Source organism: Brassica oleracea, chromosome C2 (assembly GCF_000695525.1).
Source record: "Brassica oleracea var. oleracea cultivar TO1000 chromosome C2, BOL, whole genome shotgun sequence".
Classification (NCBI taxonomy): Eukaryota; Viridiplantae; Streptophyta; class Magnoliopsida; order Brassicales; family Brassicaceae; genus Brassica; species Brassica oleracea.
In genome coordinates, this window is record NC_027749.1 from 22,725,126 (window position 1) to 22,749,580 (window position 24,455).

Below are 24,455 nucleotides of genomic sequence, written 5' to 3' on the forward strand. Positions count from 1 at the left end.
TATAACAGTTCTTAATTCATTCAATTCAGTCAACCGTTGAATCCTCTATTATCTTATTTCCAATTTAACAAGCAAATAATAATAAACAAACAAGCAAGACTCTCAAACAGACTCGATTCACAGAGAGGGATCATGTTTCGAAACTAGACTTTCCATAACAGTAGTACTAAACTAGCTCGGGGATTTAACGGAGTAGCCCTCACCTTAGCCACAGTAGCCCTCACCTTAGCCACAGGCTGAAATGAACAACGGAAGATGCGGTCAACTGAGGTCAACTGCAACACGAGAATTAAAGACTTGAGCTCAGCTTCTCCAGAAATAAGTGTCCTAAAATGGAAACTTTCCTAAAATGAAACCTCTCCTAAAATAGAAACTTTCCTAAAATAGCAACTTTCCTAAAATATATTCCTATAACTAGAAATATGGAGGCTGCAAACTTACTAGAAAAACCCGCTGGATGTTCGTCCAGAAATTCCACTGGAAGCATGCCAAGAAATCCCGCCGGAAGTGCACACGGAAAGCCCACCGGAAAAATTCACAAGTGACTGGTCGTTGGATAATTCAACAACTCGTCACGAGTCATATTTTGACTTGATGAATAAAGAGAAGAGGGTGGAGTTTCTTATATATAGGAAGGAAAGAGAGGAATGTTTTCTAAACTTTCAATGTGGGACAAAATAAGAAAAGAGTATTGAGCTTTAATTTTTTTAATAATAGCCAAAAAGGCCTCACCAAAAATCAGGGTCGTTACAATTGTCCCCCACTTAATCGGAATTCGTACTGAATTCCATAACGGAACCCGAGAAAAACTTCAATGAATACGAAAGAGAGAAGAACGCGAGATGGAAGCAAAAGAAACAAACAGAAACTTGATCTTCATCTACACCAAAAGATAAAGTCAAAAATACAAACGACTAAACAAATGATTCTGGATAGAAGGGTTTCACTTTTATTTTGAAATTCCCAATCCCCAACAAACATTGAAAACCACTGAAATCAGAGTCCCATAAATCCCCGTCCCGAGTCAGATCCGGGACGGAACCTCGCTCTGATACCAAATTGTAACTCCCGTCTCCTCCTCTCTCGAGAACGGCGTGCCACTAACCGAAAATACCAAATTAAACCGATTTATAAAACCAAATAAAATATCAAACCTTTTTATCTAATAATTTCCAAATAAAAAGAGTTTATAATTTAAAACCAAATACATTAAATCGAAAAGTTAATTAAAACTGAAATAAAATACAATGATCCCAAGACACCAAACCGTCCAGATATCCAACTACTCGGCAAGCTCACCTGCAATGGGAAGGAGGGATGAGCAACAGGGGAGTCACCCAGTGAGATATGGGATGCTAAACCGCAAACCACTGACTTAGTACATAACACTACGACTATGTAGGCATAGCACTAGCATGAAACAAACACGGTGTCTAATACACCACATAAAACATGAAATGAGCTGATAGTGCATAACTAAATCACACACCCCGCATTCTCCTCATACGGATGTAAATATACAACTCTATGCGCCGCTAGTACAAGAGTCCATCCTTGTACCCCGCAATCACCTACGTGCCGCAAGTACAAACGTCTCTGTACCCCGTAATCCTCATACAATGCGCCGCTAGCATAGACGTCCATATGCCCCACAATCTCCATACAATGCGCTGCTAACACAAACGTCTCTGTGTCCCGTAATATCCACACAATGCACCGTTAGCACAACATCTTTGTGCCCCACAATCTCATAACAGACTTATGTATACATATATATATATATATAACAGTTCTTAGTTCATTCAATTCAGTCAACCGTTGAATCCTATATTATCCCATTTCCAATTTAACAAACAAATATTAATAAACAAACAAGCAAGACTCTCAAACAGACTCGATTCACAGAGAGGGATCATGTTTCGAAACTAGACTTTCCATAATAGTAGTACTACACTAGCTCGGGATTTAATGGAGTTGCCCTCCACTTAACCACAGGCTGAAATGAACAATGGAAGATGCGGTCAACTAAGGTCAACTGCAACACGAGAATCAACGACTTGAGCTCAGCTTCTCCGGAAATTAGTTTCCTAAAATGGAAACTTTCCTAAAATGAAACTTCTCCTAAAATAGAAACTTTTCTAAAATAGCAACTTTCCTAAAATAGATTCCTATAACTAGAAATATGGAGGCGGAAAACTTACTAGAAAACCCCGCTGGAAGTTCGTCCAGAAATCCCACTGGAAACTCACCAAGAAATCTCGCCGGAAGCGCACACGGAAAGCCCCTCGGAAAAATTCACTAGTGACTGGTCATTGGATAATTCAACAACTCGTCACGCGCCATATTTTGACTTGATGAATAAAGAGAAGAGTGTGGAGTTTCTTATATAGAGGAAGGAAAGAGAGGAAGGTTTTCTTTTTTTCTTTTTTTTTGTGAACAACACACAAACTTCATTAATACGGAGGAGTTCAGTACAATATAGGAGAAGAGCTGTTACAGAGAGCTGATTTCGCTAGGGAATCAGCTCTAGAGTTTTGAGCACTCGGGATGAAAGTAAACAAGATAAATTCGAAAGTAGATGATAGAAGCTCGACATCCATTAGAACCCCCAAAGAGCTCCATTAGATATTTTTTTCGAGTTGATAGCTCTGATGAGCGATTGAGAGTCGGAACGCATCTAGACTTTGGTAATTTAGGCCGCTTGGGCAGCTCGGAGACACCGAGAGGAAGGTTTTCTAAACTTCCAATGTGGGACAAAATAAGAAAAGAGTATTGGGCTTTAATTTTTTTAATAATAGCAAAAAAGACCTCACCAAAAATCAGGGTCGTTACAATACTTCCCCACTTAATCGGAATTCGTCCCGAATTCCATAACGGAACCCGAGAAAAACTTCAACGAATACGAAAGAGAGAAGAACGCGAGATGGAAGCAAAAGAAACAAACAGAAACTTGATCTTCATCTACACCAAAAGAAACTTTCCGAAAATGAAACTTTCCTAAAATGGAAACTTTCCTAAAATGAAACCTCTCCTAAAATAGAAACTTTCCTAAAATAGCAACTTTCCTAAAATAGATTCCTATAACTAGAAATATGGAGGCGGCAAACTTACTAGAAAACCCCGCTGGAAGTTCGTCCAGAAATCCCACTGGAAACTCGCCAAGAAATCCCGCCGGAAGCGCACACGGAAAGCCCCTCAAGCAAAAGAAACAAACAGAAACTTGATCTTCATCTACACCAAAAGAAACTTTCCGAAAATGAAACTTTCCTAAAATGGAAACTTTCCTAAAATGAAACCTCTCCTAAAATAGAAACTTTCCTAAAATAGCAACTTTCCTAAAATAGATTCCTATAACTAGAAATATGGAGGCGGCAAACTTACTAGAAAACCCCGCTGGAAGTTCGTCCAGAAATCCCACTGGAAACTCGCCAAGAAATCCCGCCGGAAGCGCACACGGAAAGCCCACCGGAAAAATTCACTAGTGACTGGTCGTTGGATAATTCAACAACTCGTCACGCGCCATATTTTGACTTGATGAATAAAAAGAAGAGGGTGGAGTTTCTTATATAGAAGAAGGAAAGAGGGGAAGGTTTTCTAAACTTTCAAGGTGGGACAAAAAAAGAAAAGAGTATTGGGCTTTAATTTTTCAATAATAGCCAAAAAGGCCTCACCAAAAATCAGGGTCGTTACAACTGTCCCCCACTTAATCGGAATTCGTCAGGATTTCCATAACGGAACCGAGGAAAACTTCAACGAATACGAAAGAGAAAAGAACGCGAGATGGAAGCAAAGGAAACAAACAGAAACTTGATCTTCATCTACCCCAAAAGATAAAGTCAAAAATACAAACGACTAAACAAATGATTCTGGACAGACGGGTGTCACTTTTATTTTGAAATTCCCAATCCCCAACAAACATTGAAAACCACTGAAATCCGAGTCCCATAAATCCCCGTCCCGGGTCAGAGCCGGGACGGAACCCCGCTCTGATACCAAATTGTAACACCCGTCTCCTCCTCTCTCGAGAACGGCGTGCTACTAACCGAAAATACCAAATTAAACCGATTAATAAAACCAAATAAAATATCAAACCTTTTTATCAAATAATTTCCAAATAAAAAGAGTTTATAATTTAAAACCAAATACATTAAATCGAAAAGTTAATTAAAACCGAAAAAAATACAATGATCCCAAGACACCAAACCGTCCAGATATCCAACTACTCGGCAAGCTCACCTGCAATGGGAAAAAATAGGGACGAGCAACAGGGGAGTCACCCAGTAAGGTATGGGATGCTAAACCGCAAACCACTGACTCAGTACATAGCACTACAACTTTATAGGCATAGCTCTAGTAGGAAACAAACACCGTGTCTAATAAACCACATAAAACATCAAATGCGCTGATAGTGCATAACTAGATCACACACCCCGCATTCTCCTTATACGGATATAAATATACAACTCTATGCGCCGCTAGTACAAGAGTCCATCCTTGTACCCCGCAATCACCTATGCGTCGTTAGTACAAACGTCTTTGTACCCCGCGATCCTCATACAATGCACCGCTAGAATAGACGTCCATATGCCCCGTAATCTCCATACAATGCGCCGCTAACACAAACGTCTCTGTGTCCCGCAATCTCCACATAATGCACCGTTAACACAACATCTTTGTGCCCCGCAATCTCATAACAGGCTTATGTAAACAGTTCTTAATTCATTCAATTCAGTCAACCGTTGAATCCTCTATTATCCTATTTCCAATTTAACAAGCAAATAATAATAAACAAACAAGCAAGACTCTCAAACAGACTCGGTTCACAGAGAGGGATCATGTTTCGAAACTAGACTTTCGATAATAGTAGTACTAAACTAGCTCGGGATTTAACGGAGTAGCCCTCACCTTAGCTACATGCTGAAATGAACAACGGAAGATGCGATCAACTGAGGTCAACTGCAACACGAGAATCAGCGACTTGAGCTCAGATTCTCCGGAAATAAGTTTCCTAAAATGGAAACTTTCCTAAAATGAAACCTCTCTTAAAATAGAAACTTTCCTAAAATAGCAACTTTCCTAAAATAGATTCCTATAACTAGAAATATGGAGGCGGAAAACTTACTAGAAAACCCCGCTGGAAGTTCGTCCAGAAATCCCACTGGAAACTCGCTAAGAAATCCCGCCGGAAGCGCACACGGAAAGCCCACCGGAAAAATTCACTAGTGACTGGTCGTTGGATAATTCAACAACTCGTCACGCGCCATATTTTGACTTGATGAATAAAGAGAAGAGGGTGGAGTTTCTTATATAGAGGAAGGAAAGAGAGGAAGGTTTTCTAAACTTTCAATGTGAGACAAAATAAGAAAAGAGTATTGGGCTTTAATTTTTTAATAATAGCCAAAAAGGCCTCACCAAAAATCAGGGTCGTTACAATTGTCCCCCACTTAATCGGAATTCGTCCCGAATTCCATAACGGAACCGAGAAAAACTTCAATGAATACGAAAGAGAGAAGAACGCGAGATGGAAGCAAAAGAAACAAACAGAAACTTGATCTTCATCTACACCATAAGATAAAGTCAAAAATACAAACGACTAAACAAATGATTCTTGACAGAAGGGTGTCACTTTTATTTTGAAATTCCCAATCCCCAACAAACATTGAAAACCGCTGAAATCCGAGTCCCATAAATCCCCGTCCCGGGTCATAGCCAGGAAGGAACCCCGCTCTGATACCAAATTGTAACACCCGTGTCCTCCTCTCTCGAGAACGGCGTGCTACTAAACGAAAATACCAAATTAAACTGATTTATAAAACCAAATAAAATATCAAACCTTTTATCAAATAATTTCCAAATAAAAAGAGTTTATAATTTAAAACCAAATACATTAAATTGAAAAGTTAATTAAAACCGAAATAAAAACAATGATCTCAAGACACCAAACCTTCCAGATATCCAACTACTCGGCAAGCTCACCTGCAATGGGAAGAAAGAGGGATGGACACCAGGGGAGTCACCCAGTGAGGTATGGGATGCTAAACCGCAAACCACTGACTCAGTACATAGCACTACGACTATGTAGGCATAGCTCTAGCATGAAACAAACACGGTGTCTAATACACCACATAAAACATCAAATGCGCTGATAGTGCATAACTAGATCACACATCCCGCATTCTCCTCATACGGATATAAATATACAACTCTATGCGCCACTAGTACAAGAGTCCATCCTTGTACCCCGCAATCACCTATGCGGCGCTAGTACAAACGTCTTTGTACCCCGCAATCATCATACAATGCGCCGCTAGCATAGACGTTCATATGCTCTGCAATCTCCATACAATGCGCCGTTAACAGAAACGTCTTTGTGTCCCGCAATCTCCATACAATGCATCGTTAGCACAACATCTTTGTGCCCCGCAATCTCATAACAGACTTATGTATATATATAACAGTTCTAAATTCATTCAATTCAGTCAACCGTTGAATCCTCTATTATCCTATTTCTAATTTAACAAGCAAATAATAATAAACAAACAAGCAAGACTCTCAAACAGACTCGATTCACAGAGAGAGATTATGTTTCGAAACTAGACTTTCTATAATAGTATTACTAAACTAGCTCGGGATTTAACGGAGTAGCCCTCACCTTAGCCACAGGCTGAAATGAACAACGGAAGATGCGGTCAACCGAGGTCAACTGCAACCCGAGAATCAACGACTTGAGCTCAGCTTCTCCGGAAATAAGTTTCCTAAAATGGAAACTTTCCTAAAATGAAACCTCTCCTAAAATAGAAACTTTTCTAAAATAACAACTTTTCTAAAATAGATTCTTATAACTAGAAATATTGGGCTTTAATTTTTTTAATAATAGCCAAGAAGGCCTCATAAAAAACCAGGGTCGTTACATTTAGCCTAGAATCTTTTACATATCCTTAGTTATTCAAATATTCCACGTTCACTTGTATGTTAATCTCTTAGTAACGTCAGCTCGTTTGAATTATTAACCAGCATTGTGAAGAAACAGAAACAGATGGGGACAACTAAGAATTTGAAACAAAAGAGATTACCCATTAATCATTTAAATTTCAAGTCAGTGTACCTGAATAATATAAGTACAAGTATCAGAATTTACAGCAAGGTATTAGTTTACAGAAGCATTTCGGATAACAATTTTTTCATAGCACTAGACCAAACTCTGTTCCAAGGAGAACCAAAAGAGTCTGACGCAATTATTCGCAGCAATATGATCACATAGCCTACAATAAAATTCGTACGGAATGATTTATGAAGACTACAGCATCATCATCTTCTACTCCATCATCTAGTCCTTCTGAAAGATTGTTAGTACAACTACTATTGATAGGTTTTCCACAGAGTATAGGAGTTTATATGTGGTTTCTCTCATCGAAGGTGCTAATTACCGGATTCTTCCTTGTAGACTGTTCAAAGTTCGTTTTAAGCATAAATGATGTAGAAGCATTTCATTTATTTTAAAACAAAAGACAGAGAGGTCGAAAAAAAAGGCAGAGAGGGTTTGAGAAGAATACCAGACACCAGTGATCTATAACAGCAATTTTTTCACCTTGTTGATAAAAGCATCAACCATATCGAACCAAAATCTACTCCAAAAAGAATCAAAAGAGAGAGACGCGAATATTCCAACAAGTATGGTCACATAAGCTGCAGCAAAACTCAAGTAGAAAGACTCCATGTCGATTGCAGATTCATCATCTTCTTCCACTCTACTATCTGGTTCTTGAAACGTACCACTGTTGCAGCTTCTGCTTGTTGGTTGTCCACAAAGAAGATTATTACCCACAAAGCTTTGCGTATCAAAAGTGTTAAACTGCCTCCCTTGTGGAATAGCTCCTGATAAGTTGTTGTAAGAGACCTTGAAGACCGAGAGGGTGCTCAGCTGTGTCAGCTTTGGTGGGATCCGGCCTTGTAATCTGTTGAAGGAAATATCAAGACTCTCCACATTCTTCATACCTGAAAAGCTTTCTGGTATAGCACCAGACAAATTGTTGTGAGAAAGGTTAAAAGCTCTTAGTTCCATAAGCTCTCCAAACTCAGCTGGTATCTCACCAGTCAGCTCATTTTCCGAGAGATCCAATCCATACAATAACTTGAGATTTTTACCCATGTAGGAATCGTATCGGTACTTTGTTGCAAACTCAATCTTTGTCTGAGTGCTTGCCTTGTAATCCACACTAAACGGATCAAGCATGAGCAGAGACTTGAAGTATCTACTGGAATCGTTTGTGGAAGAGATGTCTTGTTGCAGATAGAAACCATCAAAGACATCAGAAGGGAAAGAAATGCCAAAATCATAATCATATGATGTACATTTCTTCCCTGTGACAAATGATGTATTGCTGAGGCATGAAGGTATGGAACCATTCAATCTGTTTTTTGAAAGATCAAGAAGTTGGATGTTTATTAGACCACACAACTGGTGAGGAATACGACCGGTTAAGTTGTTCCCTCGAAGAAGAAGAACACTGATGTTCTGTGTTTTGATGAACTCAGGAATACTCCCAGACAACCTGTTGTTCCTCAGGTCAAGTATCTCCACATTTGCTAGCTGTGTGTCTGACATTTCTCCTGATAAATGATTGTCTTGAAGGAGCAAGACTACCCCATTCTTGGAGTTGTGTTGTGGAGGTATGTTTCCAGATAAACTGTTTGTGGAGAGATCAAGTAGCTGAAGATTGGAGTTATTAAACAAAGATGTAGGTATGTTACCATCCAGCAAGTTGTTTGCTATCAGCAGTGCAGTTAAGGATGGAAGCTCGCCGATCCAGCTTGGAACAACACCTGAGAGGTTGTTGTTTGAAATGTCAAGAAGTGACAAGTTTCTCAAGCTTTGCAAACCTTGTCCAATCTTTCCTGTGAAAAGATTGTTATCCATGAACAGCCCCAATATATTAGTAAATATGGGTGGTTCATGAAAAATCTCTCCACTTAGTTTGTTGTGTGATAGCTTCAAGATTGCCATGGAATCACAGCCGTTTAGAAAACTTCTTGGTAGCTCTCCACGGAAGCTGTTGCGAGACAGATCCATATATTCAGTATTCTTCATGTTACCTAGAGAAGATGGTAGAGTTCCTTGAAAGCCGTTGTTGGAGATATTCATGTACCGTAGATGAGGAAGTATCCACCCGATGTTCTCAGGAAGAAGATGATTGAATTTATTAACAGAAACATCCATGAAAAGAAGATGATGAGGAGATTTTGGTAGCTGAAGGCTTGTGAAGGAGTTGTTCTGTAGAAGCAACACTTTTAGTTTAGTGTTGTTCTCCAGCAGCCAGGAAGGAAACTTTCCAGAAATGTTATTGTCGGAGAGATCAACATGACGCAGCTCCTTCTGGCGTAGGAGAAACTGAGGAACCTTGTCCAAGTTGCAAGATCGTAGTGCGATAACATCCAACTGAAACTTTGGCTTCCAAGAACTATCCGACACTACTTGAAGTGAGTTGGGTTTTGAGCAGAGTTTCAACACTCTAAGGTTTGAAATATTGGTTAGAGAACCAAGTGAGAAGAAGCCTTCGAAGTCGTTATCAAACAATGACAAATACTCGAGGGACTTAAGGCTACCAAGAGAAGGTGGTAACTTCCCAGTCAATTGGTTAGATGAGAGATCAAGAACTCTTAGGGCACTCAAGTGAGTTAAGCATAAGGGAAACTGACCTACAAGTTTGTTGTGACTGAGATCTAACTCTTGCATATTCCTCAGCTCGCAAATCCCTATGGTAATCAAACGCAGAAGGTTTGGTCACTTAACGTGAATTCAATGACAATTATAAAGGAAACTTGCCTTTCAATTCTGTTGAGCCAGAAAATTCATTGTCACTTAAATCCAGAGCTTTCAACTTTCTCATGTCAGATAACTCTGCCAAAAGACAAAGCCACAAAAAGGTATGATATGAACCAATCCAATAATTAAAATTTCCAGACATGAAAAGAAAGACAACCATGCATGGACAACTACCTTGAAGTGGTATGGAGCCATTGAATCTGTTTCTACTCAGGTCGAGCAGTTCCAAGTTTGTCAAATCTCTAAATTCTGAAAGGGATTCCAACGAGTATATAATTTATACAAAGATGAAATTATGACATACAATGATTATAAACTGAATCAAGCCAACAGAAGAGGCATCATCAGTGAATAAGTAATTCAAGATTCAAAATATGAGCTTATTTAAGAATGGAGAAGTATACCTTTAACTGGCAAAGAGCCACCCATGTTGTTGGACCTTAGAAACAGATTTGTGAGTGTTGTAGCCGCATTAAGAAAAGGAAATATGCTGTTATTGAATTTATTTGAGGATAAATCCAAAATCTTCAGGTTTCTTAATTTTCTCAAGCTGTTATAACCTGCAAACGAGAAGCTTAATAAGTCATGCTAGGTATTAACTGAGGCTGTTTCACTTTCCAAAACGTCTGCAATCACTTTTCATAAATTTTAACGTGAAGGGAATGAAAGTGCGTTATGATGTGACTGGAACATGCAGCATGGGTACACAAACATCAAAGTAAATTCATAAAACGAGAAAAAAATCTAAGAACCATACTATCAGATGGTATAAACACTTCCAAGTTTTAAGAATTAAAACAATAATAACTAATAAATTGACACAACATATAAAAGTGAATTTTGCATGCAAACTCAATATTTTGTTGTCCAAAATATATAGATTTCTTTTAGTACAGTGGGTTTTGCATCTAAACGCAAAATATCAAACTAGTCAAACGAGCAACGTTTGGTGCAACGATAGATGACCTCTTACGTAAGGCAAACATCAAAGCTCCAATAAAACACAAATTGTTAAAACTTAGCCACAAGGGAAAGCGCAGTGTACCTTCAACATCATCAAACAAGCCATTGAATTTGTTCAATGCTTCCCCGGATAAGTTGAGACTTCGAACATCTTCAAAGGGATGCAGCAAAGAGAGATTTAGTAGAGAGTTCTCTTTGAGCTTCAATCCACCAAAGGCAATCTCGGTAACCCGTCTACTTGTACCACTGCACTTAAGGCCCTCCCAAAGGCAGCAATCGCTCTTTGTGTCAATACTCCAAGTTGGACGAACAGAGTTTGATTCCTCTTCTATACTCACTGAGATCAGGTACTTCTTGAGCTCCAACAAAGCGTTCCTTTCTTTCTCGGTACAGCTTTTGTATCCATGTAGCTGTCCCATAAGAAGCATCAGTATCACCCATTTCAGGTTTTGGCTCAAACACATTTTCACTTCGACAGCAAAAATATTGTAAAGTAAAATAAAAGAAGCAACAGTAGGAAACTCAACCACTGTGGGAATGTGAATTTTATAAGAATATAAATTACCTCCACACTTATAAGAATTTAAAAGTCATCATTGATTCACAAAGTTCAACGACGAAAACAGTGTGTCCTTTAGCCGTCGCGACGAAGGAAAACACTTAAAGTCGTATGATCAACATTGGTTAGTTTGACTTGTATAAGACTCGTTTTGCCTGCGACTTCTAACCTTTGAAAATACAATTAAATATTTCACAAAAATTTCTTAGAAATATATTAATTTTTTGATATAACTAAATTATGTAACTAAATTTAATGTTTAAAATATTAGATCAATAACAGGGGATGCCAAGTGTTACTGTTACTAGAGTAATCTAATGAGTTTCTTAATGGTAACCATGAAATGGAATTAACGGAATCAAAATAGATGGAATAAGATGAATAAAATTAGTTTAAAACGTTCATTTATTCATTCATAATCAAAATTGTAGAAAAATAATTATAAATGTTTTTCTTTGTATTTTTGGGGGAATGTTTGTAGAATTATCAATTGGTGAAAAACTATGAAAATTAATGGAATAAGTCAATCCACATCATTTTATTCTAAAAATCAACAATCAAAATACATTATGAAAAACATTTCTCACAATTTTCAGTTTCTCTCTTTTTTCTATTATTATTTTAAGAGAAATAAGATGATTTCTTAAATATATGATGGGTACTTTTGAATTCTGCTGAACAACCGCTAAGCCTAACGGAGTAACGGTCACGAAACTGCTGATGTGGCTCTATTGGATTAGGTGCTTATAGGAGTTGACAATTGCCACAACCAGAACTAAACGCTGTCGTTCCAATGGCATTAGTTTTGTCTTCGGAGAAGTGGTCAGCATCCTTTTACTTGGACCAAGCTCAGGACAGTGACTGGTCACCAAATAGAAGAATATTAATTTGAGAAAAAAAATGTTTTCCTTTCACAAACTAACCACAAACCAGTTCCAAGAAATGTTGAAAGCATTACGTCTATTCAAAGATAGAGCAGTTAACAGGAAAAAAAAAATCAAAGACAAGACAAACAGCACATGAGTGAGAACCAAACACATTAAGACATTTTGGTATCACACCTGATAAACAGTTGTGAGAAAGATTGAGAACATAAGGTTCTAGAAGACCTTAGCTCTACTAGAACCGCATAGATATAGACTGACTGTAAGGCGTATAAGCTTCAAGTTGATCAAATCTTAATTCATAAAATCTGAGTCCAACAAGTATAAGAATGATACAAATTGACTGTAAGACAAAAACTGAATAAATTTTAAAAAAGATGGATCACCAATGAATAGGTTTATGCACTTATGCTAGTTACAAAAGGGAAATCACATGTTTAATGTTGTTAATCTGAAGAAACAAGAAACAGAGTTGTGAGCGATTTTGCGGCATTATGGAAAGGAAAGATGCTGTGGTTGAATTCATTTGAAGTGAGATTTAGAGTCCCTAGGTTTTTTAATCTCGTAGGCTATGATAACCTGCAAAGCATATAACATGATATCATATCTAATCACTTATGATAAGTTCTTGTGTTTACAGATGAAGGCCCTTCACGTTTGACAGGAGTGTAGTGGCCATCATATGTGATTGCAGCAGGGCACACATATAACAGCAAGTTAATGCAGAATTTGAAATTGTGAACTAAGATTCAGTCCATTAGGTTAAATGAAACACAGAGGATTCTCAACCTTCTGTTGGCAAAAGGGTAGCTTTTTATACCTTAGCTAAACAAAAAGATGTTCAAGTTCTAGGTCAAATCCACAACACATATACTTACAGAAAGACAGAGAGGACTCAAGCTTTTTCCTTGATAAGGAATATCCAAGAACTGAGCTGAAACGATTTTAAGACAACATACTTTTCAAAGATACCGTGAAAGCATCGACAAGGCGGAGCCACGCTCGACACCAAGGACAATCGAAGTATACCAGTACAAGAATGCCTACCAGCGCAACCACATAAAATGAAAACGTACTCCAATAGAATGCCAACATGTCAATAGCAGCTTCATCATCTTCATCTCTTCCATTATCTCGTTCTCCTGAGCTTGTATTGTTGTTCCCTGATTGGATGACGAAACTAGGAAACTGCAGTAGAGGATTCCCAAGGAATGAGTCTTTTTCAAAGGTTGTAAGTTCTCCCGTCGATGGTATCACACCGGTAATGAGAGGGTTATATGAGATGTTGAACTTACTCATCGCACTCAAGTCATTCAAACTCGTTGGAAAGTTTCCTGAGAAATTGTTGGAAGACAGATCAAGATTCTGCAGATTATATATATTTCCAATTTCTTTAGGAATCTGGCCTGAGAACTTGTTTCTGGTCAGGTTAAGAAACGCCAAAGGCAATAGTCCAATCTCTATAGGCAGTTTCCCTTCAAACTCATTGAACCCCAAATGAAGCATACTCAGCTTCTTCATCTGAGATATATTTGCCTTAACCTCACCGGATAGCTTGTTTCCACTGAGCTGAAGATAGCCTGAAACATCAAGGGGGCCCACTATAGAACCAGTAGGGCATACAGGAAATATACATTTCCCTTTAAGAACATGGTTCCACAGGGTTCTGCAACTCCGTTTTGTAAGACTTTCCAATCCAAATATGAAAGGAGGGAACTCTGCAGGAATCCATCTCCTCATCACCAAGCATTCACCGGAACCAGAGATTGTGTTGTCCATGGTTCGCCTATTCACTTCAAACGTTGGAAAAGGATTGCTACCCATTTTAGTCAATTCAGGATGGAATCCACCAGAGAGCTGGTTGTTTGCCACGTTTAACCACAATAGACTCGAGCAGTTTCCAATCTCGCGAGGTATTTCTCCTGACAGAGAGTTATTTGCAAGCATAAGCCACAAAAGAGATGTCAACTTTCCAAAAGAAGCTGGTATTGAACCGGTCAGCCTGTTAAAAGAGAGATCAAGTGCTTGAAGCCGTGGCATGTTCCCATATTTGCGTGGTATATCGCCGCTGAAGTTATTATAAGCAAGAACCAAGAACATCAAACTGGGAGATTTCAGCAGGCAACCGGCCTGAAAAGTTGTTGTAGCTAAGATCTAGCCTTGAAAGATTAGGTAACGTGAGGATGTTAGAAGAATAGAGACCTCCAACGTATGAGTTCCCATACAGAACTAGATACTCTACTTGAGTGAACCTCCCGAATATTCCTGTAGCTCTCCTCCAAAGTTGTTTCTGCTCAAGTCCAGAAACACCAAGTTGCTCAAGTTTAGGAGAGTTTCCGGTATGTCTCGAGAAAACTCATTCTTCCCAAAGTACAAACCTCTAAGAGATGATATGGATCCTATCTCAGCTGGAATGTTTCCTGTGAAGTTGTTTCCCCACAGATCCAATACATTCAGGTTCTGACAATTCGAAACTTGTCCCGGAAACTCCCCGACAAAACCGTTCCCAGACAAATCCAACACTTGCAAAGTGCAGTTCCCCCTGAACATGGAAGCTGAGATGTTCCCGGAGAGACGATTCCCAGAAACTGAAAACTTGACCAGCCTCCTAAAACCAGACCATATCTCTCCACTGAATCTATTGTATCTCAAGTCGACATGCTTCAGATACCTACACTCAATGAAGATGTCATCTATTCTGCCACTAAAGTTATTGGTCGATAGATTTGCAACAACCAGGCGATTGCAGAGCGTTGGGAAGGTGGAGTGAATGTCGCCTGCAATTTGATTCACCGATAGATCAAGAACCTCAAGATTGGATAGCCCGGAAAAGCTAAGCTCCCCTTCAATGATGTTAAGAGAAAGATTCAGATGCTTTAAGTTGTGGCAACGGTTCAGGTCATCTGGAATCGACCCTCCGATTGTGTTGTTTGATAAATCAAGAAATGCGAGCTGCGTTAAGGCTGAAAAGTTGCCGAATAAAGGACCTGAGATGGTGGAATCTCTTAGATTGATCCCTGTGATTCTACTTCTCTCAGGGGTACATGTGATCCCAGGCCATTGACACACATCTTGCTTCTCTGTTTCCCATTCATTGTACTTTCCTCGTTCGGTTGGGTTCCAAGATTCAAGGTAAGATTTAAAACTCAATAAGACCTCCCTATCACTGTCCATAGAATCTCCGGTCACTGCTGTGGCTGTCATCACAAACACAGAGAAAGCAAAATCTTAAGGTAGCTTTAAGAAAACAACAAAAACCATCAACCACGTTGTTCTACTTGTATTATATATATAATCAGTGCAAGAATGTTATCATGTTCATCACACAGAGGAGAAACAGAAACTGTTATTCATCAAAATGTAAAAGCCAGAACTGTGACCTTTATGACTTCAACTAAACAAGACTAATCCAAAAGAAAACATGACGAGCTTGGCTTATAGATTTCAATCCATTGAAGTAAGCGTCAAAGAACACATAGTATTGATTCCAACGAAAATTAATAGAGAGAAAAAAACAGAAGGGAAGTATTATTACCGGTGATAAAAAGAAAGAGTAAGAAAGAGACCAAGCTAAGTAGTGAGTTAGAATCACCATGTGCCATAATCCCAGGCGATACCATCTTCTTCTAGTTTAAGTTGGTATTCAGGTTTTTCCGTATGAACAACCACAATCAACAAGAACTCAAACAATTATGTAATATTTTACAAAGTCCAAGTCTCATTTGATGAAAGCACATATAGTCGTTTGAGAAGACTTGTTTAGGTTTATGTAGAAAATTGCTCATAATCCTTTGATATGTAGGGCGTTGTCAGCATATTTGAATTTTGATCAAAGCCATTTATTATATTATAGGAAAAGGGTTACTAGAAAACCTAACAAGTAACAAAAGATCTAACCTTTACCATCACCACACAACGAAAAGAGTAAATCTTGCAGACAAGAAAAGTTATGTGGTAACGACGAGAGATGCTGACCTTTTAAACGAATGCTGCCAGACAAATGACCAATCACACTCACTCAACGGTAATGCTGATGTGGATTTATCTGAGTTGGGAACAGTCGATTTAGGTCGTTTTAGACCTTACAGTCGGAGATGAAAGCATCGATTGGGCGTCGAAAGTATCTTTCGTAGAGCTCCGGCGAGACTCCTAAGACTATTGAGGATGAAAGAGAGAATATGGAGGAGTACGGCGATGACAGTGATAGCGATACGCAAGAGACGGGACATCATGGGCATTTAAGGGGATGATGACCAGAGGATTTTGTTTGCAACTTTTTTTCTCGCAGCTTGGTAAATACTAAATACTCCGTATATTATTTACCGAACACAACGAATTGACTAATTAGTTCAATTTTGATCCAAACATGTTTTTATATGAGAATTTCGGGCTTCTTACATTTCATTCTATTGAATATGATACATTTCCATTTTCACTGCAATTTAAAAAGAAAAGTTTGGGTCTTTGAATCAGTTTGTCTTTTGTTTCTGCTAACAAATGTCGTGGTTGTTGTTCATCTTACACAATGCTTACCATTGATCTGGTTATCTCTGCTTGTACCCCTGCTAAAGGAGCCAAAGCCAGTAAGTTTCCCAATCAGACTTCACGTCCGTCCTTATAACATTACACACCGAGGTATCCAATGCAGACATCCCTGAAGAAACTGCAGCTGCATACTTGGTATTACCATTAATCTTTCCTTGAGAGCAACAATAATATCCTTCTGTTTCCTTTTTGTACTTTTCATGTTTGTGGAAGTGGATCTTCCTTCTTCCTTGGAACATTTTGTTTAATCAAACTATTTGACAGAGAGCAATTGAGGAAGGTACAGACTTCATAGAAACAAATATCTTATCATCCAAAGACGGTGGTGCTTATATGTTTCCATGATGTTATCCTTGACCTAACAACCAATGTTGCGACTCACAAGGAGTTTAAAACATCACATGAGATCGTAAAACAACACACTGGCTTTTTCACTTGTAACGTTCTTTTTTGTTTCTTATACTTGAGTTGATGCATACCAATGGGTTCTTCTCAGCATAACTTGAGGAGACACTTAACAAGTATAGGTACGGAGGCACATAATTGTCCAAGAAGTGGTTGAAAATACCAATGCTTATTCTATGATACTCTTCTTGTTTGTGTATTCCTCAAAGTTGTTATCTTTCTACTAAAAGTTACTGTCTGATCCTTTAACTTCAGCCAAGACTGTATAAGGAATACAAGAGTACTTGAGATTATTGGAGTTGATGGACTCTTCACCAATTTCACTGGTAGCCTCCATAACTATCAAGAATGGACACCCCCATTACCTGAAAGCTTGGTCACCGGTCTGCCTGTAAGATTTCACTCTACGCCAGTCCACTCCCAGTAATCACTATTTGTGTTATTAGATCAAGTAGGGAGGATACTCGGAGAGATTATGTACTTCTTGATCGCCAAGATATATATTTATTTTCTTCTTCAACACAGTTTTAGTGTCCATGTATCTGTCAGTATCATCACCCATATCAAGTACTGGCCCAAGAACACCAAAGAGTTCAGAGTAAAGTTATTATACACGTCTTTGTCTTTGGAGACCACTTTTTTTTTTTTTATAATACTCAAATAAACAAGTTAAATATACAACACATATACTTACGGAAAGACCAGAGAGGGTTCAAGCTTTTTCCTTGATAAGGAATATCCAACAACTGATCAGAAACGATTTTAAGACAACTTGCTTTTCAAAGATACTGTGAAAGCATCGACACCAAGGACAATCAAAGTATATCAGTACTAGAGTGCCTATCAGCGCAACCACATAAAATGAAACAGTACTCCAACAGAAAGCCAACATGTCGATAGCAGATTCATCGTCTTCTTCCTCTTCTCTTCCATTATCTCGTTCTCCTGAACTCGAATTGTTGTTCCCTGGTTGGTTAAAGAAACTAGGAAGCTGCAGCAGAGGATTTCCTAGAAAGGAGTCTTTTCCAAAGGTTGCAAGCTGTCCCCTAGATGGTATCACACCATGTATGAAAGGGTTATACGAGATGTTGAACTTACTCATCTCATTCAAGTCATTCAAACTCGTTGGAAAGTTTCCAGAGAAATTGTTGTAAGACAGATCAAGATTCTGCAGATTATATATATTTCCGATTTGTTGAGGAATCTGGCCTGAGAACTTGTTTCTGGTCAGGTTAAGAAACACAAGAGGCAATTGTCCAATCTCTATAGGCAGTTTCCCTTCAAACTCATTGAACCCTAAATGAAGCATACTCAACTTCTTCATCTGAGATATATTTGCAGGAACCTCGCCGGACATCTTGTTTCCGCTGAGCTGAAGATAGCCTGAAACATCGAGGGGACCCACAGTAGAACCAGGAGGGCATACAGGAAATATACATTTCCCTTCACGAACATGGTCCCACAGGCTTCTGCAACTCCTTTTTGTAAGACTTTCCAATCCAAATATGAAAGGAGGGAACTCTGCAGGAATCCATCTCTTCATCACCAAGCATTCACCGGAACCAGCAACTATGTAGTCCTCGCTTTGCCGGTTCACTTCAAACGTTGGGGTAGGATTGCTACCCATATTAGTCAGTTCAGGATAGAGTCCACCAGAGAGCTGGTTGTTCGCCACGTTCAGCCACAATAGACTCGAGCAGTTTCCAATCTCGCGTGGGATTTCTCCTGACAGAGAGTTATTTGCAAGCATAAGCCACAAAAGAGATGTCAACTTTCCAAACGAAGCTGGTATTGAACCAGTCAGCCTGTTAAACGAGAGATCAAGTGCTTGAAGCCCCGGCATGTTCCCATACTTACGTGGTATATCGCCGCTGAAGTTATTATAAGCAAGAATCAAGAATGTCAAATTCTGGGAGATTTCAGATGGTAGCCGGCCTGAAAAGTTGTTGTAGCTAAGATCTAGCCTTGAAAGATTAGGTAACGTGAGGATGTTAGACGAATAGATGCCTCCAACGTATGAGTTCCCATACAGAACTAGATACTTTACTTGAGTGAATCTCCCGAATATTTCCTGTACATCTCCTCCAAAGTTGTTTCTGCTTAAGCCCAGAAACACCAAGTTGCTCAAGTTCAGGAGAGTTTCCGGTATGTCTCGATAAAACATATTATTTCCCAAGTGCAAACCTCTGAGAGATGATATGGATCCTAACTCAGCCGGAATGTTTCCCCTGAAGTTGTTTCCCCACAGATCCAACACATTCAGGTTCTGACAATTCGAAACTTGTCCCGGAAACTCCCCGACAAAACCATTCCCAGACAAATCCAACACTTGCAAATTGCACTTCCCCCTGAACATGAAAGCTGAGATATTCCCGGAGAGACGATTCCCAGAAACTGAAAACTTGACCAGCCTCCTAAAACCAGCCCATATCCCTCCACTGAATCCATTGTATCTCAAGTCGACATACTTCAGATACCTACACTCATTGAAGATATCATCTATTCTGCCACTAAAGTTATTGGTCGATAGATTTGCAACAACCAAGCTGTTGCATATCAATGGGAAGGTAGAGTGAACATCACCGGAAATTTTATTCACCGACAGATCAAGAACCTCGAGATTCGATAGCCCTGATAAGCTAAGCTCCCCACCAATGATGTTATGAGAAAGATTCAGATGCTTTAATCTGTGGCAACGGCTCAAGTCATCTGGAATCGACCCTCCGATCGTGTTACTTGATAAATCGAGAAATGTGAGCTGCGTTAAGGCGGAGAAGTTACCGAATATCGGACCTGAGATGGTGGAACCCCTAAGACTGATCCCTGTGACTCTACTTCCCTCAGGAGTACATGTGATCCCAGGCCATTGACACACTTCTTGCTTCTCTGTATCCCATTCATTGTACTTTCCTCGTTCTGTTGGGTTCCAAGATTCAAGGTAAGATTTAAAGTTCAATAAGACTTGGCTATCACTGTCCAGAGAATCTCCGGTCACCGCTGTTGCTGTCATGGACACACAGAAAGAAAAATCTTAAGATAGCTTTAAGAATAAAGCAAAAAATCATCAACCACGTCGTTCTACTTTTATTATACTCCATATAATAAGTGCAAGAATGTTATCATGTTCATCAAACAGAGGAAATATTGGAAACTGTTACTCATTAATAACACAATGTAAAACGCAGAATATTGATAATTATTGAACTCCATGACTTCAAGTATACAACACAAATTCAGAACAAATTAAACATGTCGAGCTTGGCATGGCTTATAGATTCCAATCCATTGAAGTAAGCATCAAAGAAACACATACTCAAACGAAAATTAACAGAGAGAGAAACAGAAGTGAAGTACTACCGGTGATCAAAAGAAAGAGTAAGAAAGAGACCAAGCTAAGTAGCGAGTTAGAATCAGCATCTGCCATAATCCCAGGCGATACCATCTTCTTCTAGTTTAAGTTGGTATTCAGGTTTTTCCGTATGAACAACCGCAACCACAACTCAAACAAGTATGTAATGTTTTACAAAGTCCAAGTCTCATTTAATGAAAGCACTTATAGTCGTTTGAGAAGACTTGTTTAGGTCTATGTAGAAAATTGCTCATAAACATAATCCTTTGATGTGCAGGGCAGGGCAGGGCGTTGCCAGCATCTTTCACTTTGGTCAAACCCATTTATTATAGGAAAAAGGCTTACAAGTAACAAAAGATCTAAACCTTTACCATCACCACAGGCTTATCTAAATTATGACAACGAAGAGTAAATCTTAGACAGACAAAAAAAAAAAAAAAAAAAAAAAAAAAAAAAAAGGTTATGTGGCAACGAGAGTTGCTGCTGACCTTTAGACGAATGCTGCCAAACAAATGACTCACTCAACGGTAATGCTGATGTGGCTTTACCTGCCACGTCATGTTACCGCCAAAAAGCAAACGCAAGACAAGAGCCCTAAATCCTCTCACACGAAAGAATAAAACAGCGACCATCGTTGCGTGCGGCGCATCGAATCGGAGTTGGGAACAGCGATTTAGGTCGCCGTTTTAGACATTCGATCGGAGATGGAAGGGGCGTCGAAAGTATCTTTGGTAAAGAGCTCCGGCGAGACTCCGAAGAATATGTATGAGGAGGATGAAAGAGAGAATATAGTGATGGGAATAAACGCGGATACGAACATATTGTGTAGGTCGAAAATGAAAAAGGGATGACTAGAAGATTTTTGTTTGCAATTTTTTTTTTCTTTCAAGGAGAGGCGTTGCTTGGTAAAATAGTACTAGTGTATTATTTTGGCAATTTCAGAAAAATTACCGAACACGACCAATTAACTAATTAATTTAATCTATGATCAGCAAAAACAAAATTAACTAATTAATTTAATCTCTGCTCCAAATAGAATCGAAAGAGAGTGATGCAAGTACAACAACAAGCATTGTCACATAGGCTGCAGCAGCAGTAGAAGGATACCATGTCGATTGTGTTTCCATCATCTTCCAGTTCATTACCTGGTCCTTGAACGTTATTAATGTTGCAGCTTTTGTTGGTTGGTTTTCCACACAGAAGAGGGTTGCCTAAGTAGCTCGTTGCATCAAAGGTGCTTGAATGTCCTCCTTGTGGAATGACTCCTGATAAGTTGTTGTATGAGACTTCGAAGACCCCAAGATTGCTCAGCTCTGTTACTTGTGCTGGGATCTCGCCATGCAATCTGTTGAAGGAAAGATCAAGACTTTCTACATTCTTTAGACCTGAAAAACTTCTTGGTATCTCTCCTGATAAATAGTTACGAGAGAGATTGAGAGCATGCAGTTTTAGAAGACCTCCAAGCTCTACTGGGATCTCACCGCTGAACTCATTCTGGGAGAGATCTAATCAGCAAAGTTCTAGGAGATTTCCACCCATATATGAATCATATCTGTGTTTTGTAGGGAACTCAATTTTAGTCTTGACGCCTGCCAAATAGTCCTGACTAAACTCTTCTCGCACAACCAGAGATTTAAAATATACACCGATGTTATTTTCTATGTGCACCAGACTAGGACTAATGATCATATAACCCTTATAATAACCAAAGCTGAAATCAAAATCATTTGATGTGTCCTCTTTCCCCGAACCAAATGATATATTGCTAAGACATGAAGGTATGGACCCACTCAATCTGTTATTAGCAAGATCCAGAAGGTGAATATTGCTTAGACCACACAACTGGTGGGGAATAGGCCCTGTCAAATTATTCCCCCGAAGAAGAAGAATACTGATGTTTTGGGTATTGATGAACCCCGGAATATTCCCAGACAATTTGTTACATCAGTGAAGTTGGCTGGCTCTGGAAAAACCTCTCCACTTAGTTTGTTATGTGAAAGCTTTAAGATTAAGATGGAATAACACCCCTTTACAAAAATTCTTGGTAGCTTTCCATAGAAACTATTGTGAGATATGTCCAGATGTTCAAGACTTTTCATGTTCCCCATAGAAACTGGCAGATTTCCTTGAAAATTGTTCTTCGATATATTCATGTATCGTAAATGAGGAAGTATCCACCCGATGTTCTCAGGAAAGAGATTACTGAATTCATTCATTGACAAATCCAAGAAAAGCAAATTCCGAGCAGATTTTGATAGCTGAAAATTCGAAAAAAAGTTATTTTTGTAGAAACAAAGCTTCAAGTTTAGAATTGTTAGCCAGCAGCCATGAAGGAAAATTTTCAGCTATTTTATTGTCAGAGAGATCAACATGACGCAAATCCTTCTGGTATAGAAGAAAATAAGGAACCTTTACCAAGTTGCAAGATCGTAGTGTAATAACTACCTTGTATTGGTATGGAGTCATTAAATCCGTTCCAACTCATGTCCAGTACTTCCAAGTTGGTTAAATCTCTAAGTTCTGAAGGAAGTCCAACTAATATAAGAATGCTACAGCTTGAATGTAAGGCATAAAGTTATTACAATAACAATAAACGGAATCGATCTAACAAATGAGACATCATCAACTAGTAGTAGGCTGTGCAAGATATCCACCTCATTACAAATGGGAAAACACACCTTTAATAGGAACATGGCCATCCATGTTGTTGGCGAGAAGAAATAATTTTGTAAGTGATGTAGCAGCATTAAGAAAAGGGAAGATGCTATTATTGAAATTATTTGAAGTGAAATCCAGAATCTCCAGGTTTCTTAGTCTCCTTAGGCTTTTATAACCTGCAAAATCAAGTCTTGTTGATTAAGTATACTGTATACATATAGAATAGCTTTATCAAATATTTTCAAAAAAGTTAAAACCACATTTAGTCTGCTCTAGATGCAAATGAAAATGGAGTTTGGAAGAAAATATGAGGAATGGTTGGTAATTTTATGCTATATGGCATAGACATAGCAAGTTAGTTGTAACAGAGAAATGTTATTTTTTTGATTTGGTCAAAAAATTTGTTAATAGGAAAAAAAAAACAAGTACCATAGTTCTAAACAGTATCGACTTTGAAGAATTTGAACAAAGCAATAAGACTAAAAAGGAAACACTGGGAGCAGCCCAGTATACCTTCCACATCATCAAACAAGCCACTGAATCCAGCTATCTCCAGACTTCGGACCTCTTCGAAGGGATGCAGCAAAGAAAGATTTAGGAGAGAACTCTCTTTGAGGTTCATATAACCAAAGGCAATCTCAGTCACCCGTCTACTTGAACGATTGCACTTAACTTCTTCCCACCGGCAGCAATCGCTCTTTGTGTCATTGGTCCAAGTAGGCAGAACAGAGTTGGATTCCTCTTCTGTAGCAATTGATATCATGTATTTCTTGAGCTCGAACAAAGCCAACCTTTCTTTTTGAATGCAACTTTCGCATCCGTGTATCTGCCCCAGAAGTATCATCACCCAAATCAGGTTCTGACCCATGTACACCTTCCCTTTCGTTGGATTGAACATTAAAACTCTTGTCTCTCGCCCAAAAACAGATATTAAGAAAATGGACTGTAGATTTTAATCCCAAAATTACCTCCATGTTTATATAAAGCATTAGAACTGTTGCTTTACAATTGGAAAAGCCAAGTTGCGTAAGAAAATTTAGTTAGAAAGTCAAATAGTCAATATTACCTATGGTAATACACACTCATATCTCTTCATATTTAAACCAAAAGAAATCAGATGATATACTTGTAGACTATAAACAACAGTTCAAGGTCTTTGCAGAGAATACTTATATTATAATATAATGTGTGAATGACTGGTCAGTAGCCCTGGGACGGATCCGGATATCCGGGAAATTTAGGGTATCCGGATCCGGATCCGGATCCGTC

The 24,455-nt window shown here is 38.8% G+C and overlaps 2 protein-coding genes, 1 long non-coding RNA gene and 2 pseudogenes across 5 annotated transcripts; 1 reads left to right on the plus strand and 4 right to left on the minus strand.

The window, feature by feature from the left end:
• Nucleotides 1-7,567: 7,567 nt before the first annotated feature.
• LOC106323730 (leucine-rich repeat receptor-like protein kinase PEPR2) lies at nucleotides 7,568-11,250 on the minus strand. Its single transcript, XM_013761808.1, has 5 exons — nucleotides 10,869-11,250; nucleotides 10,228-10,383; nucleotides 9,998-10,072; nucleotides 9,824-9,898; nucleotides 7,568-9,753 (listed from the first exon to the last, which is right to left on the minus strand). The coding sequence occupies exons 1-5, from the start codon at nucleotides 11,248-11,250 to the stop codon at nucleotides 7,568-7,570; spliced, it is 2,874 nt and encodes a 957-aa protein (XP_013617262.1).
• Nucleotides 11,251-13,029: 1,779 nt separating this feature from the next.
• Nucleotides 13,030-16,174, minus strand: LOC106327079 (annotated as a pseudogene).
• A 36-nt stretch (nucleotides 16,175-16,210) lies between these two features.
• Nucleotides 16,211-17,806, plus strand: LOC106327082. Of its 2 annotated transcripts, XR_001267390.1 has the most exons (3): nucleotides 16,211-16,521; nucleotides 16,801-16,909; nucleotides 17,039-17,806. It is a non-coding gene; the product is annotated as an uncharacterized LOC106327082 (long non-coding RNA). The 2 variants fall into 2 exon arrangements; XR_001267389.1 differs by having other exon boundaries at nucleotides 16,801-17,806.
• Nucleotides 16,983-20,761, minus strand: LOC106327078 (probable LRR receptor-like serine/threonine-protein kinase At1g74360). 2 transcript variants are annotated; one of them, XM_013765094.1, is made up of 3 exons: nucleotides 20,537-20,761; nucleotides 19,973-20,182; nucleotides 16,983-19,888 (listed from the first exon to the last, which is right to left on the minus strand). In XM_013765094.1, the coding sequence occupies exons 1-3, from the start codon at nucleotides 20,619-20,621 to the stop codon at nucleotides 17,892-17,894; spliced, it is 2,292 nt and encodes a 763-aa protein (XP_013620548.1). In that variant the 5' UTR covers nucleotides 20,622-20,761; the 3' UTR covers nucleotides 16,983-17,891. The 2 variants fall into 2 exon arrangements, with proteins under 2 accessions (XP_013620548.1, XP_013620547.1); XM_013765093.1 differs by having other exon boundaries at nucleotides 16,983-20,182.
• A 783-nt stretch (nucleotides 20,762-21,544) lies between these two features.
• On the minus strand, nucleotides 21,545-24,107 carry LOC106323731 (annotated as a pseudogene).
• Nucleotides 24,108-24,455: the final 348 nt, after the last annotated feature.